The 23398-nt window shown below is 42.5% G+C and overlaps 1 protein-coding gene across 3 annotated transcripts in view; it reads right to left on the bottom strand.

Moving 5' to 3' along the window:
• Positions 1-12008, bottom strand: part of CPED1 (cadherin like and PC-esterase domain containing 1) — a 406802-nt gene extending 394794 nt beyond the window's left edge. The window contains exon 1 of one of the 3 annotated variants that reach the window (XR_012801651.1): positions 11072-12008. Coding sequence is in view for 2 of the 3 variants with exons in the window: in XM_075599939.1 (XP_075456054.1) it covers positions 11072-11278 (207 nt within the window). In the remaining variant the exon portion in view is untranslated. The remainder of the gene's footprint in view (positions 1-11071) is intronic. The other 2 variants (XM_075599939.1, XM_075599938.1) reach the window with 2 other exon arrangements.
• Positions 12009-23398: the final 11390 nt, after the last annotated feature.

A 23398-nucleotide genomic window follows, 5' to 3' on the forward strand; every position in this document is an offset into this window, starting at 1 on the left:
GGGACAAATTTTGATAATCTAACTGGGGTGTGGTACCATCTCATTAATACTTTATATGCGTTCTCCTTTAATGTGGTGCACAATGAACTCTTGGAGGCCGCTGTAACCATCTGCGTCCACTCCTCCTCCTCCAATGTCTCTCCCAGGTCCTTTTCCCACATCAACATATATCCAAACTTTTTTGTGACCGTGGGACTAGAACCGATCACTTCCTTATACATCCGTGATGTAAGTCCCTTCGTGTCCATCTCAACCAGACAGAGCTTTTCAAAGTTTGTCAATGGGGGACGGGATTTGAATTTGTTGTAAAATGCTCTGATCTGGAGGTATCTAAAGAATTCTGATTGGGGGATCTCTTTTTCCGATTTAATTTGTTCAAATGTTTTAATTTTGTTATTGTCCTCCAGATCCCTAAGTCTATGTATACCTTTAGCTCGCCAAATCGAGGCGTCCGCCCTATTCAGACCCGGAGCGAAGTCCGAATTTCCCCATAATGGGGTCATTAGGGATCCCCTACTAGTTAGGTTACATGACAGCTTGGTGGACTTCCAGATCGTGAGTGAGTTGGTCATCGAGGAGAGCAGCTCGGATCAAGCTTTCTTTGCCGTGTTTGGGGACCAGATTAGGTTGTTTAACTCCAATGGGGAGCAACACTCTTTCTCCAATGCCACCCATCTTTTCAATTCTGGGTTTGTTTGCATATGGCAAGTTTTGATGGAATTTAGCTAGCGCAAAGAAAATGATAAATGCAATAAAAATCATGCACCTTTAATAATCATGTCACTGATCATAAGAGATCACAATACACAGGAGTGTGGTATGTGTGGTGGGGGGGAGATGGGAGAAGGGAGGAGAGGGGGATGGGAAAGGGAAAAAGGGATGGCAAATGCGAAAAATTAGGGTGAAAGTAAGTATAATAAATATAATGTTTTTAATTTGAGTAAAAGGATTTTAACAGAAATCAAATGTAAGTTAACATAAAAAGGACTTAACTTCGCTCCCACAAAAGGACCTAATGGTTTTGATCGGTACATAGACTAATAAATTCATGAGACATCTCACACTTAAAAGGTTCTTTTTAAGTAGGGATGCTCTTACTAGGGAAAATACTATGCAGAATCAGGTCATTAACAGCAATATGACAACTATTGACCACATTAAGCATTCGTCACTAAAAGCTAAATCAAAATTTTACGCCAGCGAGTGTAAGGGGCATCACCTGGAAGTCTTTCAACAACTGATACAGGAAAACTTCGAAAAAATGTCGAAGCAGCACAAAAAATGTAATGATAATCTTAGTAGTGAGGAAAGGAATTAAAAGAGTTAATAGAGGATAAATCAATAGTCTGTAAACAGGTGGATAAAGGAGGGGGAGTGATTATCATGGATGCAGAGTACTATTTACAAGAAGCAAGCAGAATTTTAACAGACCTGACCACATATGAGTGTTTAAATTCCGATCCCACGAAAAGATTAGGAGAAGAACTTTTAATATTACTCGATCGAGGCAAATTATTAGGGATTTTAAACAAAAAGGAATATAACTATCTTAATAACCAAAATCCAATCATAGTGGTTTTTTACTTTTTACCCAAAATTCACAAGAATTTGACATCACTTCCAGGTAGACCAATTATCTCTGGCATAGGGTCTTTCCGTTTGAATTTATTGGAATACGTTAACACTTTTTTACAACAATATGCAGTGAAAATGAGACCCTATCTCAGAGATACCATGGAAGTGTTAGATATACAGCTAAACCCCGTTATAACGCGCCTCGTTATACCGCGATTCGGTTATAACGCGGTTTTCCCGTGGCTCCCATTTTTGCACACTGCACACACTGCACACACTCACTGCACACACACTGCTCATTGCTCACACTGCCACACTGCACACACACTGCACACTGCACACACACTGCTCATTGCTCACACTGACACACTGCACAAACACTGCTCATTGCTCACACTGCACACACTGACACACTGCACACACACTGCTCATTGCTCCCACTGCACACACTGACACACTGCACACACTGACACACTGCACACACACTGTACACTGCACACACACTCCTCATTGCTCACACTGCACACACTGACACACTGCACACTGCACACACACACTGCTCATTGCTCACACTGCACACACTGACACACTGCACACACACTGCACACACACTGCACACTGCACACAATTATTATATAGAAATAAACAGACAACTGCACTTTAACAGATGTATTTTGCCTGTACAACGTCTTGTGACTTTTGTTTGACAAAGTTAAGGGGGTGGGAAGTCATTGTGCTGTGGGGGGGTGGGGGGTGGCGGGGCCCTGCGCTGCGGCTACGGCGGGCCCTGTACTGCGGCGGGGGGGGGGGGTTAGCGGTCTGTGTGTGTGAGTGCGAGTGCCTGTCTGTGTGTGTGTGTGTGCGTGAGTGCCTGCATGTGTGTGCGCGCGTGTGTGTGTATGAGTGCGTGAGTGCCTGTGTGTGTGTGTGTGTGTGTGTGTGTGTGTATGTGTGTATATGTGTATGTATGAGTGCTCCAGCCCGAGTCCGTGGAGGGAGGGGGGGGGAGAGTAGCGGGTCCCTCCTGTAGTCCGTGGAGGGAGGGGGGGGGAGAGTAGCGGGTCCCTCCGCTCAAGCCACGCCCCCCCTCCCTGTCAAACCTCCCACCTCCCGCTCCGGCTCTTACACTTACTTACACACTCAGACACTTACACACACTCATGCACACTCACGCACACTCACGCACACTCACACACACTCACACACTGACACTCACACACACTTACACACACTTACACACACTTACACACACTTACACACACTTACACACACTTACACACACTTACACACACTTACACACACACACACTCACACACACTCACACACACTCACACACACCCACACACACTCACAGACACTCACAGACACTTACACACACACTCAGACACTTACACACACTCACAGACACTTACACACACCCACACCCACATACCCATATACACACACACACTTTCTCTCCCATTTATACATACACACACACACTCTCTCACTCTACACAGACGAGGGGTGGGGTCGGAGCAGAGGAAAGGCCGCGACCAGCACCACCACCCGCTCCCCCCCCTCCTCCCGCGCAGGCAGCGGGAGCACCGGGGACAGCGGTGGGGAGAAGAAACCCCCCGCTACCACCTCCATGCAGGCAGCGGGAGCACCGGGCACGTGGAGGGATCTGAGGTAAGCGGCGACCTGAGGGACATCCCCGCTCCCATCTCCTGCCCCGCGGCCTGTCCCGCGGTGACAGGGGGAAGCGGGGACAGGAGGGACATCCCCGCTCCCATCTCCTGCCCCGCGGCCTGTCCCGCGGTGACAGGGGGAAGCGGGGACAGGAGGGACATCCCCGCTCCCATCTCCTGCCCCGCGGGCTGTCCCGCGGTGACAGGGAGAAGCGGGGAGCGGAGGGACATGCCCGCTCCCATCTCCTGTCCCGCGGGATGAATATGCGCTAAAGCGGCGGCCATTTTTTTTTTTTCGCGACCCCGTTAGTAACGCGGTGGTCTCGGGGTGGACCCCGAGACCCGCGTTATAACGGGGTTTAGCTGTACTCTCCACAGTGGAGTGGAAATCTGGGTATACAATGGTTACTTGTGATGTTACTTCATTGTATACAATCATTGATCATAACCACGGATGTGAGTGATTGGAAGAGCTCTTGATGAGGAAAAGGACATACTTGATGAACAAAAATTGTTTTGACTAGATAGCATATCTTTTATATTAAAGCACAGTGTTTTTAATTTTAATGGGGGGTATTATCTACAGCGGTACAGTACAGCTATGGGGACCAGGTTTGCACCAAGTTACGCAAATATATTTATGGGTATGTGGGAGAAGGACAGGATCTGGTCCACCCACACCTTTGGCACAGACCTGGTCCTTTGGCGCCGCTACATAGACGATGTGTTTTTTATCTGGCAAGGCAGTGATTGTGATCTTAACCGTTTTTTAGAGTATATTAATGACAATAATCGCAATCTGTCTTTTACATCACAAAGGAGTCAACATTCAAAAGATTTTTTTAGATCTTACTATTTATATCGAGAATAAATAATTAGTTGAAGACAAAAACTTTCTTTAAGCAAGTTGTTTGCAATAACTAACTCCTGAAGAACAGTTGCCACCATCACAAGTGGCTAGACAATATCCCTCCGGGCCAGTTTAGACATTTACGGTGGAACTGTACAGATGAGGAAGTTTTTAAGGAGCAGACCGAGATATTGAAAAATAGATTAATGGAAAGAAAATATGACAAAGAATCACTAGACATATCTATAGCCAATACCGGCCAAACGGATAGATCTGAACTACTTAAACACAAGAACTAAAAACTATACAGAGAATATGAGGTCCCATTTACAACAAATTATAATCGTGATTTTAATAAGATCAAAACAATAATACAGAGACATTGGCACTTACTTCACCAAGATCAGATTCTGAAATACCATCTTCAAAAAAGCCCAGAATAATTTTAAAAAAAGCAGATAACATAAAAACCAAACTAGCACCTAGTATGTTCAAAGCGCCACTAACGTCTACCCTCTAGCTGGTTACCAAACCTATTGTTTTTTTTTTTTTAATCCTTTAAGTGTAAAGCTTGTTCGCATTATAGTGCTGATAAAGAAGGTTTCAAATCTACGGCCACAGGAGAATGTTTTAAAATCAAACAGTTTATGAACTGTAGGACACCATTTGTTGTCTATCTGTTCCAGTGCCCATGTGGTCTGCAAAATGTGGGGCGCACTAGCAGGCCCCTAAGAGTACGGGTATTGGAGCACATCAAAAGAGGACTAATTACGCACAATGTTTCTAAACATTTTTTTTATAAAACATAATAGTGACCCGAAAGGCCTGATATATAGAGCAATTGAGCATATCCCTGTAAATTAGCATGGAGGAGACAGACTTTCAAGTCTGGCCCGGAAGGAAACTTTTGGGATATACAAGCTCAAAGCGTTGTCCCCATCAGGTTTAAACGTAGATATTGATGTAGGGACATTAATCTGAATAGTATTTCATCTAGTCTCTGTAGTCTCTATTGCCGCCTTAATGATTATGGCGCCTTAATGATAAGAAATCCATTTTATAAATGCAGTACATTTTACAAAAGGCATTTGAAATGCAGTTATAAAATACAATACTTTTTCTTCAATACTTCTTTGCTTCTTAAGTATATGAACAATTTTATTTACTGCTAATCAGAAATTACGTCAGCAAATCATGTTTACATACGAAGTGTAAAAAAAGCAATGTTCAAATTCTTGCATATCGCCAATTTTTCTAATAAAATATAGTACCAATCCACCACATTTAACCTTTAAACATCCCATTGTTTTGCTCCTATGAGGCAGTGAACGATATGTAATGTTCTTTTGGATAACATTATCTGGACAGGCTCAGACTAGTTTACTAGATACCAGAGGAACTCACTGATGGTCCTCAGCTTCAAGTGGGCCCCCAAGTTCTAGACTGGCCAAGTCCTTCAAAACAACTGAGAAACACACACAATCCTTGGCAAACTGTCCCAGTGAGTGCGTCTGTAGGGAAAGTCAGTCTGCCTATCAATATATCTATGTGTCTATCTGAGTCAGTGTACTTTGCATCTATAATTATATGCATGTACATATGTACTTACAAGTAAATGAATTAATGCATGAGTACAAATTCTAATATAAATTGTTTTGTTCATTGTGCAGTATTACATCTCACTTTTTACTGGACAAAGTGTCCAAATACTGGACAGTTCGGTTCAATACTGGACACCTGGACAACCCTAAATTATATATGGCTGATACAAAACATCTTTCCTGTTGCTGATACAAAACATATAACATATTTTTTAGTATTTCTACCCCTCCCTCCAAAATGTGATTTTTGTAACCTTGCCCTCGGTCCTTGTATTTTTCATTTTGTTTAAAATCCCTTAAATAAACAGTTTGAAGAAATGACAGTGTCCACAAGCCTCCTACTCCACAGTGCATTGACAGTCTGTCCCAGCATTCTAAACATTATCTTATGTACTGGACTTGTACAGTACATGCCAATGAGTGTCTCACTGCCAACGTGATAGTTTTTGGTAGGGGCTGTTATTTTCTAACAATTGGTTTTGCAATAAAAACAAAATCACTCAACACCAACAATAACACGGTGTTGCTACACTCTTTCCTCAATTAGGTATGGGCCCCTAGGTGGCCCCCAACAAAAGTAGCATTATTTACTCTGTTACTATGCTCTTCACAGTTACCTTTTCAGACCTACAGTAAATATGACAATCTATGAAACATCTGTTACAAATGTCAGACAAGGTGTAACTGGGAGTTTGCACTTCATTGCAGCTCTAATATACTGTACATTATCACAATAAACTTCTGCCTTGCTGTCATAGAACATGTACAACTGACTACTGTATATAATGTTTCAACAAAATAAAAACAAAATCAAATAAAACTCATGTGCACCCATTGTGAGATGGACACGTGATTTAATTCATTAATGTACTATCAATCATTACCTAAAGCACCAGGTGTAAAAAATATTATTTTGTCTGTCAAAAATGTTAAGTGATAGCAAAAAAAAGAAGAAACATTTTGAGACACAAATAGACAATGTGGTGAACAAGTGACGTGAAAGACAACAAGTTACAATGAGTTTGCTGCTATTAAAGATAAAAAATACAGTGTTTACTGATTGCCTGTATCTTTACAGTGAGCAATGTAGTCTTTTCAATGAAGAACATGTAAATATTATTCTATCACAGAAACATCAGAGGGGGTAGCTGGCTACTGTAAATCTCAAAACCAAAACAATCTGTTCAGCTTTAATAGTACCATCTGTCGTCAAGGGGAATGTAACTATGCTAATGATCAACCTCAGTAATTTTTATTACTGTACCTCCCACTGGAGGCAAATCTAAAGTTTGTGAACACCAAGGCTGCTGACCTGATTCCTAAGGGTTGACAAATGTGCTCCATACTGTGGGTAGGAATGGGCTAAAAGTTTGGGAAGTACAAATTAGCCGACATGTAAACAGTTTACCAAACTTGTCAAAACAGATTTCAAAAGCCATCATGGGAATTCGAATACTCACAGTTACGTTTTACACCCCTTGTTTTTCAAGGCTAAAATGTATCCTGAACACAGCATATTACAGTATTCACTTACAGCACTGATATTGTAACCAGCACTATACATAAAGATACCATGCAATTTTGAAGATCCAAAATTTGCTACATGGAGTATGATAATGATATATCATCATCATGATCTTCAGTCCAGTGGCGTAGCATCCTGCTAAACCCTGCAATGTGGGGAACCTGAGAGCGCTGCGGACTCAGCTGACCGGTGGTGGAAGTTGAGTCGGTGGCAGCCCAGGGGTCAGGCGAGAGGGTGGAATGGAGTAAGGGAGGATGGGGGAATGGAGGGAGGAGGAGGTGGAGTGAGGGAGGAGGGGGGATGTAGTGGGGGAGGGGGTGGAGTGAGGGAGGAGGGGAGATTGAGTGTGAGAGGAGGGGGGTGGAGTGGGGGAGGATGGAGTGAGGGGGGAATGGAGTGAGGGGGGAGGGGGGGATGGAGTGAGGGAGGAGGGGGGTGGAGTGAGGAAGGGAGATTGAATAAGAGAAAATGGGGTCTAATTGTCAAGTGACACCAGCAGGCAGTTGCTGCTGTGTTTACTAGGGCTTAATTTGCTACATGGAGTATGATTATACATTTATATATATATATATATATATATATATATATAACGGTTTAACGCCCCCCACCCAATCTCACATTGGTCCCTGTGGTCTACTGGCCCCATTACATGTCTGTGTGATGTGTGGTGCACCTGCTGGCAACAGGATTCCTGAGTCTCCCGCTTGGTTGGTATGGGGAATATCACCATGACAGGCGTCTGAGGTAGTGTGCTTAGAGTCCTACTCACATTCGGTTACAGTGCTTCCACCCCATCAGGATATCTGCGGCAGCAGGGGAAGTATCTGATGGGGAACTCCTTCTTGGTGCATCCTTCTGTGGAATAACTTCACTCTCACACAGAAAGGATCTTTTGAACCAGGGCATCTTTAATGTCATCTCCATAGGCAGACTGCCCCTCATAGCGGTCGTGCTTAATCGCTCATCTTGTTGAGGTACCCCCCTTCAGAAGGTTCCTCCCTATGGGAGATCACCATCTGTGCCAGGTCCCTGGACACAGTGTGTAGTCAGCTTGCACTTGACTCTGACAGCCTTGAACGGCTGCAGACACTCCTTGTTAACACCACTAGAACTTAGACTGAACCGCTAACTTTAGGCAGTGATATGTCTTATATAACCTCCAGAAACAAACCCACCTCTGTGTCACTAACAGTGGACACAAAGCATGTTGTTACTTCCTTTGTTACATATGACACCTCACCAGGGTTTGAGGGCAAACCTCCATGATTGTTGCTGGCAACCCTGCATACTTACCAGGCTTACTGCCAGCATGAGAAAGAGATGTACACCATTTTTACACATGGCTACATACATACATATATATATTATATATATATATATATATATATATATATATATATATATATATATATATATATATATATATATATATATATATATATATATATATATATATATATATATATATATATATATATATATATATATATATATATATATATATCCATCCATGCCTGATTTGTATACCAGTCTGCCCTCCCTGACATGCAAGTCCTGGTAAGAGCAGGCTGTGTCAGGACCAATTATGGGGTTTCCCCGCCGAAGCAGCTCCCTTGAGTGACAAGGGAGGAGGTGGGACAACGCATGGGTTCTGCACAATCATGGGTTAAGACCTTGTACCTTCCTCCCACTGTACTTAAGGGGTTGTACCACCCAAATTTAGCAGTGTCTCTACCGTTGAGAGCAGGTATCACGCAGGATTGCTGTGCATTAGCATCACCTGTCCCTCTTCCCCTTGGGGAGGAGTGAGTGATTACCTTTCCCCTGTCCCTGCTACAGGGGCAGGGAAGAGCAAGGACTGCTTCAGGTGTCCTTGGCCCGGAGTGGATGTCCAGGACCATCCAAAAGTTGGAGACCTGCTGTGGACTGTATTGGGCAGTAGACTGTGATACGGTGTCAGCAGAGGACCAATAAACCTGTTCCATTTATCTATACCTCTTGTCTAGTGTGTGATCTTACTGGGTGGGGAGAGGAATATGTTCTTCTGTGGGAGATTGCCTCCTTGCATCTGGAGCCTACAGTAGATGGAAGCGCTGTGTACCCAGGAATAAACAACGGTAATGTACCCCAGAAACCTATCCTGTTCTCCCCAAAAACATCGGCTAAGACTCAGATCAACTGTGAGCCAGCAGATATATATATATATATATATATATATATATATATATATATACACATACACACACTCATCATCATCATCGAAACCCCGCAATGTGGGGGACCTGAGAGTGCTGCAGACCCAGCTGACTGGTGGTGGAAGATGGCCCGGGGGCAGCCAGAGGTCAGGCACAACTTCCACGTCTGGCTGCTGAGGCCCCTGCTTGCTGCAGGCCCTCAATCCTCCGCAGCCAATTCCTCCTACCCCTGCCTATTTCCCCACCTGGAAGTCAGGGCAGCCATCGCTGAGCACCACTTTCTGCAGCTAGCTTTCACCTCCCACTTTCCCACACCAACGCTGCCAAGACCGGAGCAGTCTCCCTCCGCCCTAGGTAAAATTCATTATTAGGGGGAGGATTGAGTGAGTGATAATTGAGTGTGTGTGTGTGGGGGGGGGGGGAATTTAGTGGGGATGCGAATTGAGTGGGGGTTGAGAATTGAGTTGGGAGAGGGGGGTGATTGAGAAGGGAGGAGGGGGTGGGTGGAGGGATGGAGTGAGGTATGAGGGGGAATGGAGTGAGGTAGGAGGGGGAATGGAGTGAGGTAGGAGGGGGAATGGAGTGAGGTAGGAGGGGGAATGGAGTGAGGGGGAATGGAGTGAGGAGGAGGGGGGAATGGAGTGTGGGAGGAGTGGTGAATGGAGTGAGGGAGCAGGGTGAATGGAGTGAGGGAGGAGGTGGCGATGGAGTGAGGGAGGAGGGGGCGATGGAGTGAGGGAGGAGGGGGCGATGGAGTGAGGGAGGAAGGGAGGAATGGAGTGAGGGAGGAATGGAGTGAGGGAGGAGGGGAGGAATGGAGTGAGGGAGGAGGGGGGATTGAGTGAGATAAAGGGGGACTAATTGCCAAGTGACACCAGCTGGCAGTTGCTGCTGTGTGTACTGGGGCTTATTTAAAGATAACTTAGCACTCTAGGCTGCACATTGTGGCCAAAAATGACATAAGAAGGCTCTTGTACTGTACTACAAAGCTGCAGCATGATTGCAAGGTCAATGAGTACTAGGCTACAAATCAGAATGTAACGTGATAATTAAATAATGCTGGGGTCTGTGTATCAAGGCAAAAGTGGAGCAATTATGGGGCAATAAAACTGCACAGGATGTATCAAAGGAAAGAAAATCCTATCAATTTCATTTGGACTTTTTTCTTAAATACAAATGGTGCACATAGTTTGCCCCAGAATTGCGCCACTTTTGCTTTGATACAGTACATACCTCTTAATATTATCAATGTATGCATGCAGCTAAATGCGCCTGTATCAGCAAATGGAATAGAAATGGATATACAGGCTCTGATATTTTTTCAATGCAGGCACTATCCACTCTACTCATTATGCAGCAGCAAATATGCTCTAGCCTGGCAACAAAACGTTATTTAAACCATGATGCACAACATAAAAAAAATGCTGATATAGAACATCGCAGAGGTTCACATTGAGTGAGACTTCTAAATATACACGTACCTTACTTTTCTTGGTGCCTCAGTACTGTATATTGATTTTACAAAACCTCCTCAAGTTCAGCCATGTATGTACAGTAGCAATTAATTACTGTACTCATAGGTCAAACACATAATATGTTATTATTCATGATGCACGTGTGTTGTGCTGATCCATACATTCCTTCCAAGAACTTACCTCCTGTATCCTGCTATAAAAGCTGGTCCAGTTAAGGACGCAGTCCTTGTCCTTTGTGGTGGCATCCCTGAGGATCACTTGCTTTATATCATCTGCGGACCCCTCAATATCCCAAGACGCACAGAGTCTCTGGTAGAAAATACACGCTGCTGCCACAGCCAAAACCACCAAGAGTGGACTAGGACAATAACGTCGCCTCCAACCCATGTTCTCTTCCACTCTTCTCACATCTCTATCCTCCAGGCAACACGATGGTGTCACTGAACTTTGAGTCCCAAGATGTTCAGGAGGTTCTCAGAGCTGCCAAAACCTAACTCCTTTAGCGGGGACGCTCTGTAGTGTGATCAAGATGTTTAGGTCTTCAAAAATACCCAATTTGGACCCTTCAATCCTTTTTTCTTGGAAACATGTACAGTAGTAGACTAGAAGTATCAGAAGTTACTGACGTTCATTGTCTGGAGGGTGGCCAGGTTCCATCACAAATCCATGACAATGTGTTCAGGACTTTCCTTCCTTGTGTTTTTCATCGTTTGAAGAAGTTATGTGTAAAATCCATAAATCGCAGTTGCATTCAGTTTACTTTCCAATGCACACGTGTTGCATGCTCGTGAAGTTCGGTTTCTGTCTAAAGCTTGGTTGCAATGTTCCGTTTACTTCCAAAGTCCTTTATCCCTGTTAGCTGCAAAAGTTTCCTCTGTCCCCTGATGGGCTGGTGATGTATGCACTCACCACAGCACTGCCTTCTGACTCCAGCTCAACACAAACACAGCACACACCATCTGAAATCACTTGGATCACAGACATTACACATTAAATACTTTATTTCTGGGTGGGGTTGTACTCCAACTCAAACAGGAACTATTATAGTACAGTTTAGTTTTTATCATTAAACCTGCAGAGGGAAGGATTTACTAACTCGTTGCAAACTTTCAAGTTTCAAATAAACTATTTTTTTTTACCCCTAATTTAGAATGTAAAACAGATGTTGGTAGCAGGGGAAAAAAGCTGCACATGCTCACTTACAAATAATGGTTAGGCATCTGGATAGTGCCATTAACATTTCTGTAAATGTGTCACAGACACATGCAGGTCCTTGGCTGCCTGGTATTCAGCACACACTCTCCAGACCATTGCAGGAGTCTGGGACTCCGGCTCCACGATTGGTCCGACATTAGCCAAATGTGGGTGTCTTTTTCTTATCCACGTTTCCAGCTGCAACCCTGGGGCAAAAAAAAAAAGCACCAAATTTACCAAAGCAAAACATTCCCATGTAAGGAAAAAGAGGATATTTTTATTTTTTTGCACCAGTTTTACAGCCAGGAGACTTTGATAAATGATCCTCTTAACCCTTACAGCAATGCATTGCAGGCAGAGAAATTATTAATATGTAAAGGGTTGGAAGTACAGGAAGGAAAAAACCTGGGCACTGCGGATTTCTGCGAAGAAAATTTATTGTGAGCCAATGATGTATGACGTTTCGGCCTCAAGGGCCTTTCTCCAATGCAAATGGCATAATAGACAAACAACACTCAAAAGATTCTTAAATAGACCCCACCACAAGTGTTCATAATTGTCACTGATTATCCTCCATCTTAGATTGTCCATCACTTCCAGTGATGCTTGGTGCAGTTCTTTCTTCTCATTCGTTTACAAGATCCCCTCCATCAAATCTTTCAATAGGGGGAAAAAAACTGCTTAAAGATTTAATGGGGAAAAAAAAGAACTAATCTTTACACTAACTTTAATGGGTCTCGTGGTTTTGCCCACATACTGTAGCCCACAGGGGCATTCAAGAAGATAAATAACATGGTCAGTACGACAACTCATTTGTTTAGTAATTTGAAATCTCTCCTTGGTAACATTTGAGACAAAGCAAAATTTATCTGTGGCTCTAAAACTGCAGGCCTTACACTTTGTGCAACCATAAAAACCGTGTATCTGTGGTAACTACCTATTAATTGGTTCCTTGGTTTTAGGTAATGCACTCGGAGCACGTTTCTTTTTTAAAAGGTTCGCTCTCCTGAAGATCTGAAGGTATGCTGTTAGTAGACAGTGTGCACTTCAACTAATCAGCTGGTTTAGCTCACACTACTAGAGCCGTTGTTCTGAATAACACAGATTGTGTGGGGTCAACTTCTGATCCTGTTGGGTCTGACACCATACTCCATTCCTAAGGTGCTTTAGACTGCTAACCCAATAACACTTTGCGTGCTGTGGGAAGCAATTGGTATAGCTTCCTGCAGTTAGTAATCTTATTTCTTATAAAATAAAGTATTTAAATTCAGTATGTCTGGCACTCTGACAGATGGAAGAGTGAATATGTTTGTCCCTGTTCTGTTATACCATAGCCCTTTTTGTGCATATTCGTCATAGCTACTTCCCCTGGCTTTCTTTAAAGCAGCAGTTCAAGCAATATCCTACGTGTGTTTTTTTTTTTTTTAATAAATCAGTTCTGTGCTATGAGAAAATACTTGTAGCATTTAAAATGTTAAAAAAAAATGTTTAAAAACATTTTTAATGTTTCTAATGTAGGAAGCATTTCCAACGTGACAGCTCCTTCCCCTTCTGATAGGCTCTGGCTCTTGAGACCTGCCCTCTCTCGAGCAGTGAACCAATTGTATCTAGTAACTGCCTAGTCAATCATATTCAAGGACCTACATTGCCCAAGATGCTGTGCAAGAACTGAATTAAATAGCCCAGAGCAAGCAATTGATTACAGGAGAAAAGATCGATCTGCAGCTTAGCTAATCACTTGTCAGTGTGCAGATTGTATTGCTGCACATATTGGATAGGAAAAAAATATATATATTTTTTAAAACGACAGCTTGAAATGCAGCTTTAAAGGCAGACCACTTCCAATTCCTTGTTGACAGTTTAAATAATAGTTAGATTAGCTACATGTGTGAGCAGTGAGCCGCTCAAAAGTTGGACACTATTGCTGTGGCCTAGAAAAGCAGTGGTTGTGTGTTCTAGGCCTGTTGGATCTCACTTGATTCCAGTCATTAGATTGGTGTTTAGGCTTATTATCAATGCTATATAGATGGCATGGAAATACTTTTAGGAAGTGTGGGACAGGACTCAATTAAATATACTTTGCATAGCCATTAGCATATCTCCCAACCAGGTACCTCAGTTGTGTTTCTTTTTCAGCAGAAGCATGTCTTCCTAATTTATTTGGAGGGACACTTGAGGTGTGTGTGTGTGTGTGTGTGTGTGTGTGTGTGTGTGTGTGTGTGTGTGTGTGTGTGTGTGTGTGTGTACACACACACACACACACACATACACGCAACTGGCGACTGCTAATAAAATTTGAAAGCTCTCTTTCTCAGAATGTGGAATTAAGGGAAAATAATTTTGACAGTTTTGCTCATCTCTAAGTGGGAGGATGGGGGGGGGGTTACTGTAGAGGATAGATGGGGAGAGGGATGACCCTTTCTGGCACTCTTCCAACTGCGTGCAGCGCTACATTGTTTTACTGGCGTGACCCCAGTTATAGGGGCTCACAGACCAAATATTTTCTAGCAGGGGGTTGACAATGTATAAAAAGGTTGGGAATCACTGCTCTAATTGGACTTTTTCCAGGGAGCATGTTTGCAGTGCAATAAGTGGTACTTCACACCTACCATATATAACCCCTTTTCAATGTTTAACTCTTAGTGTGTCCGAGAGTAATTGCTTGTGTAGCGATCACACAGTCATGGGGATCTAACCCGGAACTGCGGGAGCTACCGATGAGAGGCGCGGAGAACGCAGAGGAGAGAGGCTGTGAGAGCGCCGTCATTCCTGATATTGTTTTGAATACTTTTATTGAATTGACACCATGTGAGTGTGCCATTTGTATATTATTTTATGCTTATAATATTTTTTACAAGTCTGCACTATGGGTCCTCTACCTTTCATTTACTAAGGTTACCCCACTCTAAGACTGACAAGGATTCACACACAACTGCCACTGATTTAGGATATGCTAAAAAGAACTGGGAATATGTGCGTATATCCCTGGGAATTCACATATTGGGCATCATGCAGGAAGCAGCGGAAAGGCATTTCTCGCCACTTTCCCGCCAAAAATGCCTATCCCTATTCAGTAAGGGGCGAAAAAGTGGCGAGATTCAAAAAAAACGCCAGTTTGGCTGGCGGTTTTTTTTTTCCCGCCGGTGGCGAGGCGAGAAAGCACTTTCCGCCTAAAAATGAAACATTTTCCACCACGCTGTATTCTAGTAGAGGCGAGTAGCTAAGCGGAGCTATTCGCCACTCTAGAATGGCGGTTTGCTGGCGAATCAGCCACGCAAGAAAAAGATGGCAAGTTGCTGGTGAGAGGCTGCTGATGAGTGGCGGATTGGCACTTAGAAAAATTTCAGGCCTTTTTCCTGGCTGGATTGATCCCGGGGGTCTCCGGAGCTGATACCATTAATACCAGCACCGGAGGCCCCCGGCATGCATCCGAGGCAGGAAAAATGGATTTAAAGCCCACTTCATTACCTTAGCGGTTAACCGCTAAGGCAATGAAGGGGTTAAAGAGCCGTGCCAGGTTTATTGTGGGTAGCGGGGTGGGTGAAGGGGGTATTTGGCCCTTGTTGTTTGTTTAGGGCTTGCGGGGGGTTTGCGGGTGCACTTAACCCCTTCACAACCGTAGCAGTTAATACCGCTACGGTCATGAAGGGGTTAAGGCCTCCCACTACCTAACAACAAGCCCTAAACAAACCACCATTGGGGCTAATACCCCCTTCACCCACCCCCGTTACCCACAATAAAAAGAAAACACACAACAGCCCAACACTAACTAAAGAAATATATATATATATATATATATATATATATATATATATATATATATATATATATATATATGGGAAAAAAAGGAGGAGAGAGCGCACGCCCATAGCGTAAAATTGTATTTTAATGAGGGGAGGGGGAAAGGGGGGATAAAAAATGCACTCACAAGGGTACAATAAAATCAAGCATTTGTGATATAATCACCACCATCCGGTACGTATCTGCAACGTATCTGCAACGGCCATAGTATACGAGACCCGCTCCAAGCAAGGTGTTCTGCCACACAGAGGACTCTATGAAACCATCTTACAGGACTCTTATACTGCAGGAGCGAATACCATCTGCTCTGGACATCTGTTTAGGAGTACGATCCTGAGACTGCAAGACTGGGACTGCCCCAAGACGTTGCAGATACGTACCGGATGGTGGTGATTATATCACAAATGCTTGATTTTATTGTACCCTTGTGAGTGCATTTTTTATCCCCCTCCCCTCATTAAAATACAATTTTACGCTATGGGCGTGCGCTCTCTCCTCCTTTTTTTCCCCTAGATTCACTGTGGACTTGGTTTGACCACACTGAGAGCTGCCGGAGACCCTCCATACCGGAACCCACATCAATACTGGACTTATTTTTGAGGACTGGTTTTTATACTCTTTTTTCTCTGTTTTTGATATTTTATGTTGCATATTTATATTCATATATTTATTTAATTAGTTCATGGTTTATAGTTTGATTGAATTGATTATATATATATATTTTAAATTATATAGTTTATATTGTTTATTTATTATATACTATTATAATTTATTAATTATTAATTATTTTATATAGTTCATGCACTTTATGGTTTTGGCTTAATAGAGGCGCTGCTTTTTTCTTTTTTGTTTGTCATATATATATATATATATATATATATATATATATATATATATATAAAAGTATACATTACCGCATAGCAGCAAAAAGGGAGACAGCACTCAGGTGAATGAAAATAAATGTATTAAATACAGCACATAACTCCAACGTTTCGATCCCACAGGGGGATCTTCCTCAGGGTAAATATATATATGACCCCAACAACACCTATACCACCCTAACATACAGTATAGTAATGGGCACAATGACTATTAACCACAAATGGATAATAGTGCATGTGTCCATTTAAAATACATACAGAACAATAAAGACATTAAATACATATAGCACTCACCCATGTCCGGCTGCCACGATGAAGGCCATCCTCATCTTCATCCTGCCCATGCCACATCCGCTTCTGCAAAACAGACACAAGAATAAAAACATCCAATGTAATGTCCCCTAACCCCTTAATCACCATAGCGGTTATTAACCGCTACAGTCATTAAGGGGTTAACCCACCATCACCCACATACCCTCCCCCATTAACCCCCCACCCCCTGAGGCCTAACCACCCTCACCCACTACCCACAAGGGAGTTCTACCACATACCCTTGGGGCCAATACCCCCTCCCCCCACCCCAACACATACAGTACAATAATGTGCCAAATAACTATTATCCACATAGGGATAATACATTATTTGGCCATTATTAAACACATTAAATATCATAGTAAAATAAAGAAAAATCTACTAACCTTCAATAAGAAGGCCCCATCGCCACCATCATCATTGTGTTCCGTTGCCAAAATAATAAATAGCCAATACATTTCAATGACATTCACATATCAATGAACCCCTTAATCACCTTATCGGGTACTAACCGCAAAGATAAAGGGTTAAGCCATCCTGCAATGGCAACACCACTGATCCATAACATCCTCAATGAATTAAAATGCAATTTCCTAAACAAATCTAATGTAATCATTCAATCTAAAGCATCAAATGCCAATCCAAAGCCTCAAATGCCACTTAAAACATTGCATTTACATTGTATACATGTTGTCTAAAATGTAAGCTACATGTAGACGCAGCAAATCAATGTTAACAATACAATATTCCTAATAAAATAGCATTACATCACAAGAAGTATACAATGTCATCCAATAAAGTCACCATTAATCAATTATCATACATGAATTACCTCCCAAAACAATTAAAATAGCATCCATAGCAATTACACAATTAACTATAGCTACCGTTACAGAGAACAAGTTAGCATCATACAAAATAGGACACCAACAATTACAATATACTAAAACAAGCCTCACCATTACCTACAGTACAGCATACAAGCCCAAAAATTACATCTATCTAATTATAAAATACATTTAACACACATCTATGCATAACAGCATAGCCACAATCATTTACAATACTGCAAATCAAGCTTTTACAACACTATCATTTCTTATCCTGTATGTATATATCTCTCTAGACATACATACATACAGTGGCAAGCAATGATGTGCATTAAAAAAATAAACACATGAAAAGCAAGAAAAACCACATTTACATTAAATACATTTCTTTAGTTAACTTACCATTACTTGACCCACTCACCGACTCCCGTTGATCAGCTTACTCACGAACCAATCCACGAACAGGAACCCATAAAATAAAAAACCATAAAATAATCAACATTAAAATAATAAAACACGGCAATCCGGGGCTCTTCTAGTTGTAATCCATCTTCATCTGTATTCTTCTATCTTCTTCCGGGGTCTTCTTCCCGTCTTCGGCCACGCCCTGGTCTTCTTTCTTGTCCGGAGGTCCTTCCTCCTCGGCGCCTGGCTTCAAACTGAGACGACATAGGCTTTTAAAGGCCTATGACGTCAAATTTTCGTCATGGTTCCCAGGGCCCTGATTGGGCCGTGAAAACCATGTGTTTTGGCCGATAAAAAATAAAATGATGACGTCACTTAAAGGCAATGAAAGCACAGCCAATCAGAAAGGCTTTGCTTCAATTGCCTTTAAGATGATGTCATTAAAAGAAACATGGCCGGCCTCACATGGTACGGCAGCCAATCAGAGCGTGGGAAGTCTATCCCTACTCTGATTGGTTCTAGTACCATGTGACAGGCTTTCAATGACGTCATATCCGTTCTTCCCAAAGCCTCTGTCACATGGTCTACTAGAGCCAATCAGAGTTGGGATGGAGTTCCCACGTTGATCAACGTGAGTCGGTGAGTGGGTCAAGTAATGGTAAGTTAACTTAAGAAACGTATTTAATGTAAATTTGTTTTTTTTTGCTTTTTCATGTGTTTATTTTTTTTAATGCACATCATTGCTTGCCACTGTATGTATGTATGTATGTCTAGAGAGATATATACATACAGGGTAAGAAATGATAGTGTTGTAAAAGCTTGATTTGCAGTATTGTAAATGATTGTGGCTTTGCTGCTATGCATAGATGTGTGTTAAATGTATTTAATAATTAGATAGATGTAATTTTTGGGCTTCTATGCTGTACTGTAGTTAATGGTGAGGCTTGCTTTAGTATATTGTAATTGTTGGTGTCCTATTTTGTATGATGCTAACTTGTTCTCTGTAACGATAGCTATAGTTAATTGTGTAATTGCTATGGATGCTATTTTAATTGTTTTGGGATGTAATTCATGTATGTTAATTGATTAATGGTGACTTTATTGGATGACATAGTATACTTCTTGTGATGTAATGCTATTTTATTAGGAATATTTTATTGTTAACATTGATTTGCTGCGTCTACATGTAGCTTACATTTTAGGCAACATGTATACAATGTAAATGCAATGTTTTAAGTGGCATTTGAGGCTTTGGATTGGAATTTGATGCTTTAGATTGAATGATTACATTAGATTTGTTTAGGAAATTGCATTTGAATTCATTGAGGATGTTATGGATCTGTTGTGTTGCCATTGCAGGATGGCTTAACCCCTTAATTACCTTTGAGGTTTGTACCTGATACGGTGATTAAGGGGTTCATTGATATGTGAATGTAATTGAAATGTATTGGCTATTTATTATTTTGGCAACGGACCACAAGGATGATGCTGGCGACTGGGCCTTCTTATTGATGAGCTTAGTAGATTTTTCTTTATTTTACTATGGTATTTAATGTGTTTAATAATGGCCAAATAATGTATTATCCCTATGTGGATAATAGTTATTTGGCACATTATTGTACTGTATGTGTTGGGTTGGGGGGAGGGGGTATTGGCCCCAAGGGTATGTGGTAGGACTCCCTTGTGGGTAGTGGGTGAGGGTGGTTAGGCCTCAGGGTTGGGGGGGTTAGTGGGGGAGGGTATGTGGGTGATGGTGGGTTAACCCCTTAATGACTGTAGCGGTTAATAACCGCTATGGTGATTAAGGGGTATGGGGACATTACATTGGATGTTTTAATTATTGTGTCTGTTTTGCAGAAGCGGATGGGGCATGGGCAGGATGAAGATGAGGATGGCCTTCATCGTGGCAGCTGCACATAGGAGAGTGCTATATGTATTTAATGTATTTATTGTTCTGTATGTATTTTAAATGGACAACTGCACTATTATCCATTTATGGATAATAGTAATGTTGCCCATTACTGTATTGTATGTTGTGTATTGCTATGTTTATTGGGGGCAATTGTCCCCAATAAACATGCTATTATGCGTTAACCCCTTCATTGCCTTAGCGGCTATCCGCTATGGTAATGAAGCAGCATTAATGTATTTTAATAATATTGTGCGGGAGCAGGGGGCCCCCTAAGCTGAACCGCATTGATTTGTGGCTCAGAGACCCCCTGCTTCCCGAGTTACAGGCCCCGGTTTGGGGCATCAGTTACAGTGTGGACGCCATGTTTATTGCGGGCACGTAGCGTATGGGACGCTATAGACATGGCGGCGACAATGCCCACCCGATCACACATACCGGGGCCTGTAACTCGGGAAGCAGGGGGTCCCTGGTCCACAAAGCGATGCGGTTCAGCTCGGGGGACCCCCTGCTCACTGTACAGTATTATTAAATAAATATTCATGCTGCTTCGCTACCATAGCAGATACCTGCAAAGGTAAGGAACGAGACTTTATTGATATGTGTGTTTTATTCATAGTGTAGATGTGCAGAGGGTCTCCGGAGCTGAGCCGCTTTGGTTTTAGGTCCGGGGACCCCCTGCTTCTCTAAATACAGGCCCCTTTATGGGGTGCCGGTATCCCTCTGCTTTGTTTACATTCCGCAGTCACGTGATCGGGACCTTTAAATGCAGAGGGATACCGGCACCTCATAACGAGGCCTGTATCTCGGGAAGTAGCGGGTCCCCGGACCTGAAACCAATGCGGTTCAGCTCCGGAGGCCCCCTGCACATCTACACTATGAATAAAAATGGTTTTAAAAATAATTTTTAATGTGCTGATGTTTGCGCCGAGAGAGCAGCGGATCTCTCTCTTCTGCAAATACAACTCGGCAGGGGACGGCTTCTCGGCAGTTTCTCGCCAGACAGCCGTCTCGCCACCAGTTACTAGCCATTTCATCAAATGGTGGTGGCTAATTCATTCGCCAGGGATTCGCCCCTTACAGGATACAGCCAGTTTAACACGCCAAAAACATGGCTAATTGCTAAACTGGCTAATGCATTTTTTCGCTGCTTACTGCATGAGGCCCACTGAGTCCGTTTGCATTTCTATGTCACACTTAAGAACGTGAAATACTGAGTTGTATTTCTTACACCGCGGGATGAGAGAATCAACAGATCGACCGACACACTGAGAGACCTCATAGACTCCACATAACACTTTGCAATTGGACAGATTAATTGTGAATACACATTTTTAACCCTTTCTTTCCCAATATATTAAATGAATTTATTATGCCATAGAAACGTCTCTTGCGCTCTTTTTCTTTAGACATACCCAAGTGACTCACAAGACTACAATCAAGAGCAGCAGAGCTTCTTCCCTGGCATCCGGTCTGCCCCCAATTTATCTACCATCTTTGCACCTTTTCCTTATGGATTTGAACAGCTACCAATAGCTGTATATTCATAGTAACTGTCCAGGTAAGCATGTTTTCTTTTCATGCAGCTGGTTGCGACTGGTTCAATGCCAGGACCATCCTTCCTCTAATTATAGAGGTAAATAAGGATTTTAATCACTAGTGTTAGGACCTGCGATATTATGGTCATGCCTTAAAGTGGCTCGCAGGCATATACGCTTTGGCCAAAGGGTTAACTAAATGACCCTTTAAAAGAGATATATAGGTATTTCACTGTGTATTTTTGTCACATTGGATGTTGCTCTGAACTTCTTTGTTTCTTGTTTTATACAATTAGCCACGCCCAGTAGCACTCCTTTTGACACTTATATACATATATATTTTGTGGTAATTTGGGGGGGGGTTCTGACAGCTTGCTGGGTATCTGTGTGTTTGTTAACTTTGTCCAGCCGGTCTCAGCTGTTTTGGAGGTTAGTGGCTCCTCCCACCCAGGGTTTAAAGCTCAACCCTCCCCACTGTCCAGGTAAGCATGTTTTCTTTTTATGCAGCTGGTTGCGACAGTTTCAATGCCAGGACCATCCTTCCTCTAATTATAAAGGTTAATAAGGATTTTAATCAGTTAGTGTTAGGACCTGCGATATTATGGTCATGCCTTGAAAGTGGCTCGCAGGCATATACGCTTTGGCCAAAGGGTTTACTAAATTACCCCTTTTCAAGAGATATATAGGTATTTCACTGTGTATTTTTGTCACATTGGATGTTGCTCTGGACTTCTTTGTTTCATGTTTTATACAATTAGCCACGCCCAGTAGCACTCCTTTTGACACATATACATATATATATATTTTGTGGTAATTTTGGGGGGTTTCTGAGAGCTTGCTGGGTATCTGTGTGTTTATTCATAGTATCCCAGATATAGCTGTTAGAATCTTAGCCCGGGTGCACAAACTGGGGAGGGGGGTGCAAGATTTTCTGGGGGGGGTAGCGGCGCAGCGGTTACAGAGGCCTGGGGACCGTGCAAGGCCTCTGTAACTTCCCTTGTCTCCGACAGCTTCGGATGACATGTCGCCATGGCAACGCGGCATCAAATGACGCTGCAGGGTCACTTGATGCCAAGTTGCCATGGCAACGTGATGTCACATGACCCCGCGGCATCATTTGACACTGGAGACAAGGTAAGTGGGGGGGGAGCGAGTAGAAGGGGAGAGCAGACACAGGGGGGGCAGACTGAAAAGTTTGCGCACCCGTCATAATCTACTATATACCTTAACACACTGATCTCTATTAATCTATGTAGCTCATCTTTTTCCCCTATACATACATATATTCTATATAAATTGTATTAGTGGCTATTTACAGTATGTGGAGTCATACCATAGTGAGCAAAGAATGTAGCAGTGATTCACAATGTGCCGTGTGAGCACAGCGGAGTTATAAAGGTTTTTTTTATCAGTTGTAGCCATTTTGTAACAAGCATTTTACAAAAGTTACATTTTGGCATTCCCTAATGGAGCTTTTGATTAGGGTGAGAAAAAGAAAGTGAAGACAGTTTGTGCACACATTTTTGTTTACTGGAGAAAATTGAAATAGTTTATTTAATTTCCTGTGTTTTCTACTATATTGTGGATTACATGTTTATAACTCTTAACCACATCAATGCATTGCAAGTCCTCTAATA

The sequence above is a fragment of the Ascaphus truei genome, chromosome 5 (assembly GCF_040206685.1).
Source record: "Ascaphus truei isolate aAscTru1 chromosome 5, aAscTru1.hap1, whole genome shotgun sequence".
Classification (NCBI taxonomy): Eukaryota; Metazoa; Chordata; class Amphibia; order Anura; family Ascaphidae; genus Ascaphus; species Ascaphus truei.